Source organism: Tilletiaria anomala, assembly GCF_000711695.1.
Source record: "Tilletiaria anomala UBC 951 chromosome Unknown K437scaffold_15, whole genome shotgun sequence".
Taxonomy (NCBI): Eukaryota; Fungi; Basidiomycota; class Exobasidiomycetes; order Georgefischeriales; family Tilletiariaceae; genus Tilletiaria; species Tilletiaria anomala.
Window position 1 is genome coordinate 228,642 of NW_013547007.1, and position 11,599 is coordinate 240,240.

Sequence of the window (11,599 nt, forward strand, 5' to 3'; positions counted from 1 at the left end):
CCTACCTACGACGACTCCTGGAGTGATGGGACGAAGATAATCAACATTGCGAAGATACAGATCAGCAGGACGAGCAGGCGAGGTGGGCGGATGTCCAGCCAACCCGTCAGCGTGGTGGCCGCGCGAGCTGATTGCGCCCAACCCCAGAAACCTCCACATCGAGAGCTTGAGACTGAAATGTTGTAACCCTAATACATTCGTTGCAACTGTTTCTCTCGATGAACTGGCTGGGCGGAACCCGATCTTCCAAATTTTTTGAATCCCATTTTATAATATGGAGCCAGCAGCAGGGATGCCGACGCAGTTGCAGCCAGAGTTTGACTCCCTCGTCCCTTCAATGCTACCTAGTGCTGCCTTGCTCTGATGGTGCTGCATCGAGCTGGTCGACTTTCTCGTGAAGACAGGGAGTCCGCAATCCACCTTGGTAAATTTCGTTCCAGGCAAGCAACGACTTAATCTCGGCGGTTTCTGCAAGCTCGCAGCTTACTGAGCTAATCTCGCAGGCAACACTGGGCTACGCTACGTCTGTACCTTCGAGGCTCAAGCTCGGACCTGTCCAACAATAAGATGGGACGGCTTGCGCACAAACGTAATCATCACGCCCGGAGAGGTGAGTGAATGCACAAGTCGCCTACGAGCCATATGAGATTGTGACGCATCGACTACGAGTCTTTTTCACTCGCAGACATATCCCGGGCGGCGCGGACTCGTGCCCGCAAGCTAGATGCAGACCAAATCCAAGCGACGCTGCGGAATCCAGACTCCCTTGCAAAAGTGATGAAGCCATCAGAGCTAAATCTCGAAAAGTCTGGGCTTGGCCTATTCTACTGTGCTCATTGTGACCGTCACTTCCCAAGCGATAAAGACCGCGCAGTCCACTACCGCAGCAAGCTACACAAGCGCAAGGCCAAGAAGCTGGAGGAGGACGCATACACACAGGAAGAAGCTGATCGCGCAGCTGGTCTCGGCGTTGACAACAAACAGAGGGGCAGCACGATTACAGCGGATGACAATAAGTCTTGATGCAGGTGCTCGAACTTTGCCGTCATCAGAGAGGCTATGCCTCGTGACGATCTGCCGGTACCGCGGCCTTAATCGCCAGCTCCGCGCGGCCATTTGGCACTCAAGGACTTGTGGCATTCCCAGTTGGGCTTGATGCTCAAAGCATGGCTTTCGAATGTGCTCTCGATGGGTTGTCTAGTATGAGCCTGGCCATCTTCCCTCATCAGACATTCGCTATGATCTGGCACTCCCACGGGCAATCTCTCATCTCCAATCGTCACGAACGCACGACTACCACCCAACTGCCTTCGCAGTCGGGAACATCTCAAGGCCAATGCTGTCACTGTCTTCTTGGCACAATGTTTGGTGTCGTTCCCATTCATTTGCTCCATTCTCCGCGCCGAGAAACTGCTGCTCCCGGGACCCAAGCTTTCACCCTCTCTGCAGCATCCAGGGAACTAGCCGCCGGCCGCTGCAACCAGGCCGTCTTGGGCCATTCTAAGCGCTTGCAATCTCGCTTGGACCACGCAACGATCACCTTTTTTCTATCTTCTTGTCGCCTGGCGCGCCAGACATGTTTTCGAATGGGAGGGGGCACACGAGGTTCATACCGCGCCATCCTCACCGCGGGTTTGACCTTTCGCCTTCCCTTGCGCGAGAGCATCTACATACATACGAATTGTAAACCAGACCTCAGCTACGCACTTATTTATGCCTTCAGCGCTGGGTAGGACTATGTCCTATGTCCGCAGCCGGCGCGCTCACCAGGGGACTGCAGAAATCCTACATGTGAGATCTGGATGGTTTGCCTGAATGGGTTAAGATGCTACCTCATGCCCTATGCTTGTCATACCCCGTGCAGGGCCATGTAGCATGCAATTCATGCTTTATGCTTCCAGTTCCACCTTCCAGGTTCAGCAACTGACGGCGCCCTTCAGCGCCATGCAACATACGGCGCCTACATTAGTGTAAATCTTAGAATCATAGATAGAATGACTGAGGGGCAGCTTTATCAAGGAGAGCCTGCCTGCGCCAGACCGGCCAGAAGGCGCCAGCTATGCAAGAAATGCAGACAACGGAATGCCGCACGAGGCCCGGACACCCAGCAAATGCAACCTTCGGCCACTTTCCGTGTCTTCGCCTTTTCTGAATCCTCGCAGCCTCCCAGCGGCTCAGTCTCGCCCAACGTCCAGCGCCCATAATCTTATCCAGCCGCCACCGGCTAGCGTCCCCAATCTGCATAAATCTTTGCCTGCGCCTCACCGATTGCGTGAGATTTCTGGAAATCTGGCACGATCAACGGGAAAAGGGTGTCCCATCAAAGTTCGCCGACGGCGAAGCGGGCAAATTCACCGGGATGGCGCTTTCGGACCTCTTTCTCCAGGTTCTTATCGGCCGCCGTCGCCGAAAGGAAGCAATCAACATTCACTTGCCCGGCCATGTCGACCATTTGTTGACAGTCAAACTGGAAAGAATGTCATCAAAGGCGATCTGATCAACCAGGATTTCTTGAAGTCTGCACCTGGTTTGTGCAGACTGCAGACTATCGCCTACATACCCATCCTATGTACTCTGGTCTCTACAGTCTCTTGCCATCATCATGGCATAGTGCAGCGTGCTGGCGTGCTTGCTGATTGCGATTGTGTATGATGTATGTATGCGTGATTGCGATTTGCGCCTCGTTCTCGTGGGTTGTCGCCTATTGGATCCTGGAGGTGACTGGAACGCTCTGGGTCTAGACTGCGCCCCGTCTCTTGTCGGCCGCGGAGCCTCATTATACAATGCTGAAACAGACTAAACGCTAACCCCAAAGTCTCTTGAGCAGTCACAAACAGCTCACAGCATTGGGATCCGTGACATGTAAATGCTGCCCGTGTGAAAGTTTTCCAAACCCCCTCGCTCATGATTAATAGTATATCTTCCCAGCTACATCCTGACACCTGATCACGGCAACGAACGATACTGCCAGTGCTGGTGAGTTGATTGCTACTTCATGTAATGAGGCGCAAGGTCGTGCGAACTTGAGATAACTCCGCACCACAACGATGGCGACCGCTAGTATACCAACTGCGAATACGCATGCGCAGGCACAACATATCGTCGTGTTAGGAGCCGGAGGTACGTTCATGAGAGTTACAGTGGAATGTCCCGGTCACCGGACACGCGGCTGATATTTGTGTCCATTCTGTTGGCTTCCAGTGATCGGCCTGACATCTGCGCATGTTCTGCAGCGGCGAGGATACCAAGTGACAATCGCTGCCCGTGATCTGCCCGAAGATGCAGACTCCCCAGCTTTTGCGAGCCCCTGGGCGGTGAGCACCTCAGTTGCTATCGTCATGGACAAAGTACACGGACCCCAGCTGATGGTAGTCGAACATTGGATTTGTATTGCGGCGGTGCAATTGATAGGGCGCCAACTGGTGCTCATTCGCTTCCCATTCTAATTTCGAGCAGCAACGGTACGATCAAATCACCTTTGAAACATGGACAGAACTCGAAAAGCATCTTCCGACGGACACGATAGCATTGCTTCCATTTGAGCAGAATCGAGTACAGGATCCAGCGTGGTTCAAGCATGTCACGCCCCACTTTCGACTGGAGCCACTACAAGAGAAAGGGTTCCTACGGGCTACCTTCAAGTCGCACTGCATCAACGTACCGTCTTATACGAAGTGGCTCGTGTCAGAGCTATTGGACCCAGCCTCAAGCATCGTGCCAACAAGTCCATTCCTCGACGACCTAGAGAGCCAAGTTCCTTCAATCAGCTGCAATGGCAGTCCACAGCTGGTGCCGGTTTCCTTTCAGCGTGTTCCCGAGCTTTCATCGCTCGCCGAACTTTCGCGGCGATTTCCAGAAGCATCGGTCATTGTCAATGCATCTGGGCTAGGCGCCGCCAAGCTCGCAGACGTACGCGACTTGGCAATGTACCCAATTGCGGGCCAAGTTGTCGTCGTTCATGCGCCTAGGTTCCGCACCCTTCCTCAATGCAAGATGGGTGCCTTGACCAACACTCCTTCGGCATCAGAGAGTGTACCATTTTTTTCTCACACAGTGAATGGGAACAAAAGGGAAGCGGGCCCAAAAAGCGATATTGAACCGACCGCAGAAGAAAAGGCATTTCCAGAAGTGCCCGTCAGCTATGTGATCCCTCGGGCGCAGTCCGGCTTTGTCATTCTGGGCGGCTCGTACGAGGAAGGCTCGTATGACACCCAGGTCAATGAACAACTTTCGCAAACCATTCTACAGAATGCAATACAGCTTTGCCCGGATCTGCTATTGCGGCCACCGGAAGAATACCGACACAGCGATGGGCAGCCTATGATGGAGGACGAACGACGCGAAGTGGAGATGCAAGAAATCAGAGCAATCTGTGCCGATCCTTCAGCATGGAAGAGGCTTGAGGTCGTCAGCTCACACGTTGGTCTCCGGCCGGCACGCAAGGCCGGCGTTCGCGTCGAGATGGATGAGGTCCCCATCAAATCTGAGCGCAGCGCACCATCGTCATCCAACGTCAAGGTGGTACATGCATATGGAATTGGCCCGGCAGGCTATCAAGCTTCGTGGGGCGTCGCTCACCAAGTTGCGATGCTCGTGAAGAAGAGTCTCGCGAAGTCTTCGCTGGCAGACTCGATCGCTATACTCAGCACCATCGCCAGCACATAGATATCTGCCACCGGGCCGCCAAGCCCGATTGATGATGCTGCCAGCGCGACAAGGATTGGCGGATTCGCAAATGGACACGATGGAGAGTCGCGCAAGCATGCGAGTTCGACGTCCAGCGAAGCGATGAGTGTGGCGCCTTTGGCTGCACCGGCAGATGCGAGCCACAAAGTGTGCGACATCATCCAAGTGGGCGCTGCGATGCGCGCCACAAAAGACTGACTCCGATCAAGAGTCTTATAATGCAATTGTTCTATACTGTTACACTTCCATACTAATGTAGGCGCTCGACAAAACAAACATCAGTTTTCTGCTGAAAGTCTTGGAAGGTTAAACCAGATTTCGGGCACAGGCCATGCTGTTGGCGTCGTTGCGAAGGGAGCAGATGACGGCTGAATCAGACCGTATAGACGAACATGAGGGTGGGCATGGTGCTGAAATGCAGGCAGCGCAGCATTAATCATGGCTCGATGCGTGTTACTCCCAACATCATATCTCACTATCTTATCCAGCAATTCAGGCATTTTGTTTGCCTGAAACAACCTTTCGTTCGATTCATATTTCGCATATAATATGGGAATACAACAAGTTCTTTCGTAGTTTAGTGGCCATGACGCACCCCTGTCATCATGTGCCTGCACTGTGGGGTTACAGTGACGGGTGAGACCCGGGTTCGATTCCCGGCGAGAGAGTTTCTTTTTTGCCCCCTTTTGCATCTTTTACCGAAATCAGAAAGCCGTTCGGGGCCTCCATACTTCTACAGTTTTTGAAAATCTTGTTTACGCATAGACGATCGAGGACCTAGGCAACTAGAAGCGCACATGTTTCGCTGAAAATGGCCTGAAATCCATACTCAAACAATCGCCCGCGCGATTTCTGGAAGCCAGGCGGTCGACATCAAGGCCGAACGCTAGCCAAGCTCGGCCCAATGTGCTACTATCGATGATGGGGGTTTCAAGCAAAGTGCGACTGTCGTTGCTCTTGCTGCCAAGAGTAGCCGTCGCACTCCTTGGATATGCTTATATTCATCCCGACGAATGGCACCAGAGTGGAGAGTATCTTGCGTGTATGTCTGCAAGCGCAATTTCCTTTTTTCTTGGACACCTCTCTGACATTCTCGAGGAGACAGTGCAATACGCAGGCATCCCGACTGTGCTTCCCTGGGAGTTTGAGATAGCACTTCCATGCCGCTCAGTCGCAAGCATTTCTTTTTTCAATGCACCCTTCATCGGTCTGACCTACTTGCGATCTCATCTCGGGTTCGGTAAGACACAGACATCGGCGATCGGCAGCTGCGAGCGTTGCCATTCATTGCTCCCCCTTTGAACAATAGGTCCATCAGCAAGAGACCTCTTCTTGGTTCAGCGGGGCACATTCGTGGTGTACTCCTTCCTCAATGGCAAGTTGTATTGCGTGCCATTCGAGCAACCGTCGCTCACATTGGCCTACTGTCATTTTTTGTTGAATACAGACTGGATGGTACGGTGGCTTTGTCGCAAGCATGATAAAGCGTACCGTAGCACGGTGCGTCTGCTGCTCAGCACTTCGCACGCCGGAGTCGTCTTCATGGCCAGGCCGTTTACAAACAGCATTGAAGCCGTACTTTTAACCGCGGCATTCTGCTGCGTGGACAGTCTCAGTGAGCTACCCGACCAGCTGGTGAGTCAGATTGAGAGCACCGTGAAAGTATTCTCATGGGTGACCATAGTTTTGGTCTGGCAGTATTACACCAGTTCCAAGTCATCGCTACGCGCAGCGCTGTGGACCCATTGGGCAATTCGCAGCTTCTCCCTTGGTGCCTGCTTTGCTTTTGGCTTCTTCGCTCGGTTCACGTTCGCCATTTTCGCTCTGCCATGCGGCCTCCTGTACCTCTACATAGCGGGCACAATGCGTGGCTCATTCCGTACTGCCTCACTTGTCCCCGCCGCCCTACCAGCAGCCGCGGGTTTCGCAATCGTCAGCGCAGCGCACATCCTTTTCGACACGATTCACTTTCGGAGGAGAGAGCTTTGGCCGCCTGTAATCACCCCGGTCAATGCTTTCAGCTACAACTTGCAAGCGCAAAATCTGGCAAGGCACGGTATACATCCTCGCTGGTTGCATGTGTTGGTGAATGCGCCCATGCTGCTCGGGGTCCCAGCATATGGCTGCTTCCTTTTCATGATGTTGACGCCACGGCCGTTCGCAAGGCAGAAGTCGGCCAGCATGGCGCCGCTACAGCCGCGTGAGTCCATCCTTGACCATGTTAGTGGATGAGGCGTTGCTTACAAACGTTCGAGCCTGCTAGTGTGCCTCGCGACGATTGTCTGCGGATTAGCGCTACTATCAATTCAGCCTCACCAAGAGCCGCGATTCTTGCTCGCTTTAATCACCCCTGTCACCTTGATCTTTGCAACTCAAGCGCAGAACAACAGGCGATGGCGCAAGTGGCTGGTGAGAAATTCTAGGCCTAAACATGAAGCAAGGTGCACTGCGTGCTCATCTTCACATCCTTCACGCTTGCAGATCCGTCTGCACATCCTGCAAAGCATTGCAATGGTCGCGCTCTTTGGCTTTTTGCATCAGGCAGGCGTGACGCCGTCCCTTCTGCAAATCAACGACGCAGTGCGGGCTGTTCAGGCTGGCCGTCCGCACGGCCAACGCTTGATTTATGCCCGGCCTGGCGACACAGCGGTATCCGTGCACGTATGGTCATGGAAGCTGTTCATGCCGCCCGCGCACCAGGTCGTCTCTACACGCGCGGGCTGCATGTATGGGTTCGGTACCGCCCGCGACGGCCCTGCAGTCACGGTGACTCTGTACGACCCCCCTGGGGAGGAGTTGCACGAGTTAGCGGCGCTCGTCGACCACAAAGTGCAGGAGGATGCGCAGAAAGGACTGCGACAGACGCACCTCGTCCTCGCGCCGTCGTGGGATGACCTCGCGCTGCAGGCAGAGCAGCCTGGTACACACGGCGCGAATTTCAGCATGCAACTCGTGCACTCCGTCGGCCCGCACTTGGACCTGGACCACCTGCCGCAGTTGATACAGAGGTGGAGGCGCGCTGCGTCGTGGTGGCCAGAAATGCATGTCGAGATTTTTCGCGTGACGCGCACACCCAGCGGGCTCTTGCCTGCAGAGGATCTGGGTAGTTGACGTTCTGGACAGTACGAACAAGAATCCATTCCTCGCCTGAGCGCGTCTTCGCGCAAAGCCTATATGCAGGGAAAATCGATGATGCCATATTGTTGTGACGATATGTACACTGCGATGCATAGTAACGAGAAATGAAAGGAGGCCGACTGCGGGAAAGGGAGACCATTGGATCGTTTATGACCGACAATCTAACTCGAGGCAAGGCGTGGATCCTCTTTAAACTGATGCAGGGAGGTTGCCGCGAAGAACCCGTTGCGAGCGTGCGTGCACGCACGAACGCCTTACCACGCGCAGTGCTGCAGGGTAAGAAGGGTAAGCAAGAGTGATTGAGTGTCAGCTGTGAGCGCACCCTGAGTGCAGCAGCATTTGATGTACAAAGGAGAGTGGGGTACTCACGCCTCCGTCTATGAGCAGGTCGGTGCCCGTGGTGAACGAGCTGGCGTCGCTGGCGAGAAAGACGGCGGCGCCCTTGAACTCATGCGGCTTGGCGACGCGGTGCATGGGGTTGCCGCTCTGCATGAGGCCCAGCAGCTGCGGATTCGCCTTGAGCAGCGAGTTGAGCATGGCCGTATGGATGTATCCGGGGCTGATGCTGTTGACCCTGATCTTGTCGGCAGCCCACTCGCACGCGAGATTGCGCGTCAGCTGGTTAACGGCCGCCTTTGTCGCGTTGTACGCCGAGCAAGCGATCCCGCGGTTGGCCACACGGCCCGACATGCTGCCGATGACGACGATGCTACCACCCTTGCCATGCCGGCTCATGTTGCGTGCGGCCGCCTGGCACGTAATGAAGGTGCCAGTGACGTTGATGCGCATCATGCGCTCAAAGTCCTCGACCAGGTAGTCGATTGCGGGGACCTCTTGCTGCGTGGCGGCGCAGGCAATGACGGCACGCAGCAGCTTGATCTTACCCTCAGAGGCGTTGTGTTGGATTTCCTCCTCGATCGAGGCGAACACGTCGGCGGTCTGCTCGGCGTTGGTAATGTCCATCTGCCTGTACTGCACGCGCACCTTGAGGTTGGCCGCTTTGTTCTGCAACGCCTTCCACTCCTCGGGCGATGGCTCGGGCAGAATGTCACAGCAGTACACGTCCGCACCGGCTTCGACGAGAGCCGAGGCGAGGGTGATACCGAGACCTCGGGCGCCTCCGGTGACTGTATGCACCCAAATGATGGAAGTGCATGTCAATTAAAGGAAAAGGAAAGCGCATAATGAGACAACCTCACCAATAGCGCTCCTTCCACGCATGGAGAATAGGGTAAAGATCTCAGGCTCGTTGGAGATGCCGCTCGTGACGACTTCTTGCGGGGTGCGGAGCATGGAGACGCTCTCAGTATTGTCACAGTCCTCGACAAAGCTGGTGGTGCGGCGGTTATCCCTCGGCTGGCCGATGGGCGGCAGCTGTGGCTCACCACCGGCGCCATTGCTCTGGCCGTAGGGTGTGAAGGACTGGCGCCTGTTTCCATACGCGCTCGCGGGCCTACTCGATAAAGATATAGGCTCCTCAATGCTAAAGGAGCTGCTGCGGCGCTCGCCGAGGGGTGTCGTCATGGCGAGGCCCTGTGCGAGACGGTGAGAGACGTGCTGGACGGAGGAGTCGGCTGCGCTGGGTGACATGTTGGAATAAAGCTTGTAGGAGGAGGAAGGAGGGCGAGCGTTCTGTAGCGGGTACGATGTACGAGAAGCGGATAGGATGCTGTTGGAAGGCAATGAACCGATGGTAGCGATTCCAACAAAGGTCTTCCTGCTGCTGAGAGGGGACAATCTACTTAAATGGAATGTCGACCTTTCGGCTCCTCGTCGGCCGACGGCGGTTGTCAGAAATAGCAGCAAAGCCACTGTAGTGATGCCATCTCTGTCTCGTCGCCGCTCCTCCCTTGCGAATCTGCGTCTGCGTAAGCTTTCCAACCCCACACAGTGTTATGAAGGGGGGAAAGGGGAACACCTGACGATGCATTCTGCGCTGCCGGGACATGGACCCCGCCCCACGCTCCCCCAACTTGAACGGATCTAGCCATTATCCCTGCCTGCCTTCATAGAATGCCTCTGCACCGCTGCACCCCTGTCCATTGGTCTACTCTGACCGCTCATGCTCGCAATAATAGACATATGAAGAGTCTTCCCCTCCAGAGTGGCCAGCTAACAGATTACATCATACACTGGGACGACCAGCTGATGCGGCGACTGCAATGTACAGTCAAGTACGCATGGTCCACCCCGAGCCAGCCAGTGTGACAACCGCTTGATATCTGTGGGGAGAGCGAAATAGAACTCGTGCGTCCTCGTGCCCCTGTCCCACAATCGAGTTGTGAAAGGGAAGGGTGGATGGCTCGTGCGCACAAGTCCGCAATTGAATCTCGACCATTCTATTTCCATTCCGCACTGTAACTCCCAAGAGTCGCCACAGCCGCCCAGCGCTCACATCCATGTACATAACTAGCAGGCGGCCACGTCGAACAATGGGCGCGAGAATATGGTAAGTGATGCTACTGGTCGCGCCCTGATGGCTCTGCAGTGCACGATCGCCGGTTGTCTCCTCCCGTAACTGGGCAGCGCCGGAGGTCTTGAAGCAACGCTTTCGCGGTCATTATTGTGGAGTGTATTCTCGCCGGCCTGGATGGATAGTAGAGCATTGCATGCGCTTCGAGGGCCTCTGCAGCCCGTGGTGCTGCAGAGGTCTTGGATCTGCACGGCGATACATGTACCCTCCATGGGCTCATCTGAAATCGGAACAGTGGGCAAGTGACCGGCTGCGCTTCCATCTCTCGCGACGCAAAAATAGTCAATCGCGTGCGCGTGACACTAGCACCCCGTCATCAGGCGTTCGCCGGGGTGCTTCGCCTCCCTTTGTCCTTCAGACAGGCCGCTTTGATTTTGCCACAAGTCTCAACTCCCCCAGCGGTCTCAGCGCTGGCATGGCTGGCGCAAAAGATCGCAGGCGCTCCTGACCATCAATGATCTACGCCATGGGCTGCTTTGTAGCTGCACCACATGGAGCAACAGAGATCGTCGTCAGCACGGAACCATCATGCTCTGCTGCAAAAGGCACTACCCACCAACTTGCACCCTCATCTCTGCGCCTGGGAGCACCTACGCCGCATTTTAACCACATCGCTGCAGGTCCCATACGCCCGCATGTCGATGCAGCGGTGCGATTTGACGGGTCCATGTAGCAACGCGCATGTCGAGAATAGGGCCTGCAACCGTGTAATATGAAGCGGAGCAGGCACCACGAGTCGAAAAATCGGGTGGACAGGGTGCAAGTCCGCTTGGCAGAAGAGCCAAGGCGGCCAGGCAGTATGCTCCATAGTAGTGCAAACGTGCTTGCTTACCTCCTTCCATCCAGATAAATGCAATTCCTCTCGTTATCACTTTCGCCTGTCTTAATCATGCATCAGCCAGCTCTGAGCCGCCGTCTGCCTGCATAGTGAATGGTGCGCAGGACCCTGTCGGTACTTGCATCGAGATGATTTTACACAGAGAGGCATGCGTGGAAATATACGATTATCAAGCAGCTCGAAAGTGCAGGGAAAGAACACAAATGGTGTGCAAGGGTGATAAAGTCCGTAGTACGTAGGAAAGGAAGCAGCGTGGAGTATCTGCTAGGCAGACGTCCTTCCATGTGCATGCTTGTTTCTGCTTCGTGTGGAGTGAGCAGCAGCAGCAGTGTCTCTCAGTGGGGCGCGACAAGATGAGAAGCCAGCCGGCTGGCTGCTCTGTCGCGATCGTGCGAAAGGGAGCTGCGAGCGGTGCGTCGAGGAGAGCAGAAAAGGGGCTCTTCCTCTTCAAGCATACGACGGCC

The 11,599-nt window shown here is 55.1% G+C and overlaps 6 protein-coding genes and 1 non-coding gene across 7 annotated transcripts; 6 read left to right on the forward strand and 1 right to left on the reverse strand.

Annotated features, from left to right (window-relative positions):
• The first annotated feature begins 456 nt into the window (after positions 1–456).
• Positions 457–1,049, forward strand: K437DRAFT_46705 (uncharacterized protein). The gene is made up of 2 exons (XM_013389361.1): positions 457–610; positions 686–1,049. The coding sequence occupies exons 1-2, from the start codon at positions 568–570 to the stop codon at positions 1,021–1,023; spliced, it is 381 nt and encodes a 126-aa protein (XP_013244815.1). The 5' UTR covers positions 457–567; the 3' UTR covers positions 1,024–1,049.
• Positions 1,005–1,949, forward strand: K437DRAFT_46720 (uncharacterized protein). Its single transcript, XM_013389362.1, has 2 exons — positions 1,005–1,791; positions 1,875–1,949. Exon 1 carries the CDS (start codon positions 1,167–1,169, stop codon positions 1,731–1,733), a length of 567 nt encoding a protein of 188 aa, XP_013244816.1. The 5' UTR covers positions 1,005–1,166; the 3' UTR covers positions 1,734–1,791; positions 1,875–1,949.
• Positions 1,950–1,972: 23 nt separating this feature from the next.
• On the forward strand, positions 1,973–2,928 carry K437DRAFT_46667 (uncharacterized protein). Its single transcript, XM_013389360.1, has one exon. It carries the CDS (start codon positions 2,083–2,085, stop codon positions 2,650–2,652), a length of 570 nt encoding a protein of 189 aa, XP_013244814.1. The 5' UTR covers positions 1,973–2,082; the 3' UTR covers positions 2,653–2,928.
• Positions 2,845–4,963, forward strand: K437DRAFT_254773 (nucleotide-binding domain-containing protein). Its single transcript, XM_013389423.1, has 3 exons — positions 2,845–3,120; positions 3,202–3,314; positions 3,412–4,963. Exons 1-3 carry the CDS (start codon positions 3,048–3,050, stop codon positions 4,663–4,665), a joined length of 1,440 nt encoding a protein of 479 aa, XP_013244877.1. The 5' UTR covers positions 2,845–3,047; the 3' UTR covers positions 4,666–4,963.
• A 289-nt stretch (positions 4,964–5,252) lies between these two features.
• Positions 5,253–5,354, forward strand: K437DRAFT_t14. Its single transcript has one exon. It is a non-coding gene; the product is annotated as a tRNA-Asp (tRNA).
• A 110-nt stretch (positions 5,355–5,464) lies between these two features.
• K437DRAFT_272876 (glycosyltransferase family 22 protein) lies at positions 5,465–7,938 on the forward strand. The gene is made up of 7 exons (XM_013389424.1): positions 5,465–5,728; positions 5,792–5,926; positions 5,996–6,061; positions 6,134–6,321; positions 6,385–6,886; positions 6,950–7,095; positions 7,168–7,938. Exons 1-7 carry the CDS (start codon positions 5,605–5,607, stop codon positions 7,795–7,797), a joined length of 1,791 nt encoding a protein of 596 aa, XP_013244878.1. The 5' UTR covers positions 5,465–5,604; the 3' UTR covers positions 7,798–7,938.
• Positions 7,939–8,078: 140 nt separating this feature from the next.
• Positions 8,079–9,117, reverse strand: K437DRAFT_221411 (oxidoreductase; the record flags this gene model as incomplete). Its single annotated transcript, XM_013389425.1, has 3 exons — positions 8,079–8,093; positions 8,194–8,951; positions 9,024–9,117. 3 exons carry the CDS (start codon positions 9,115–9,117, stop codon positions 8,079–8,081), a joined length of 867 nt encoding a protein of 288 aa, XP_013244879.1.
• Positions 9,118–11,599: the final 2,482 nt, after the last annotated feature.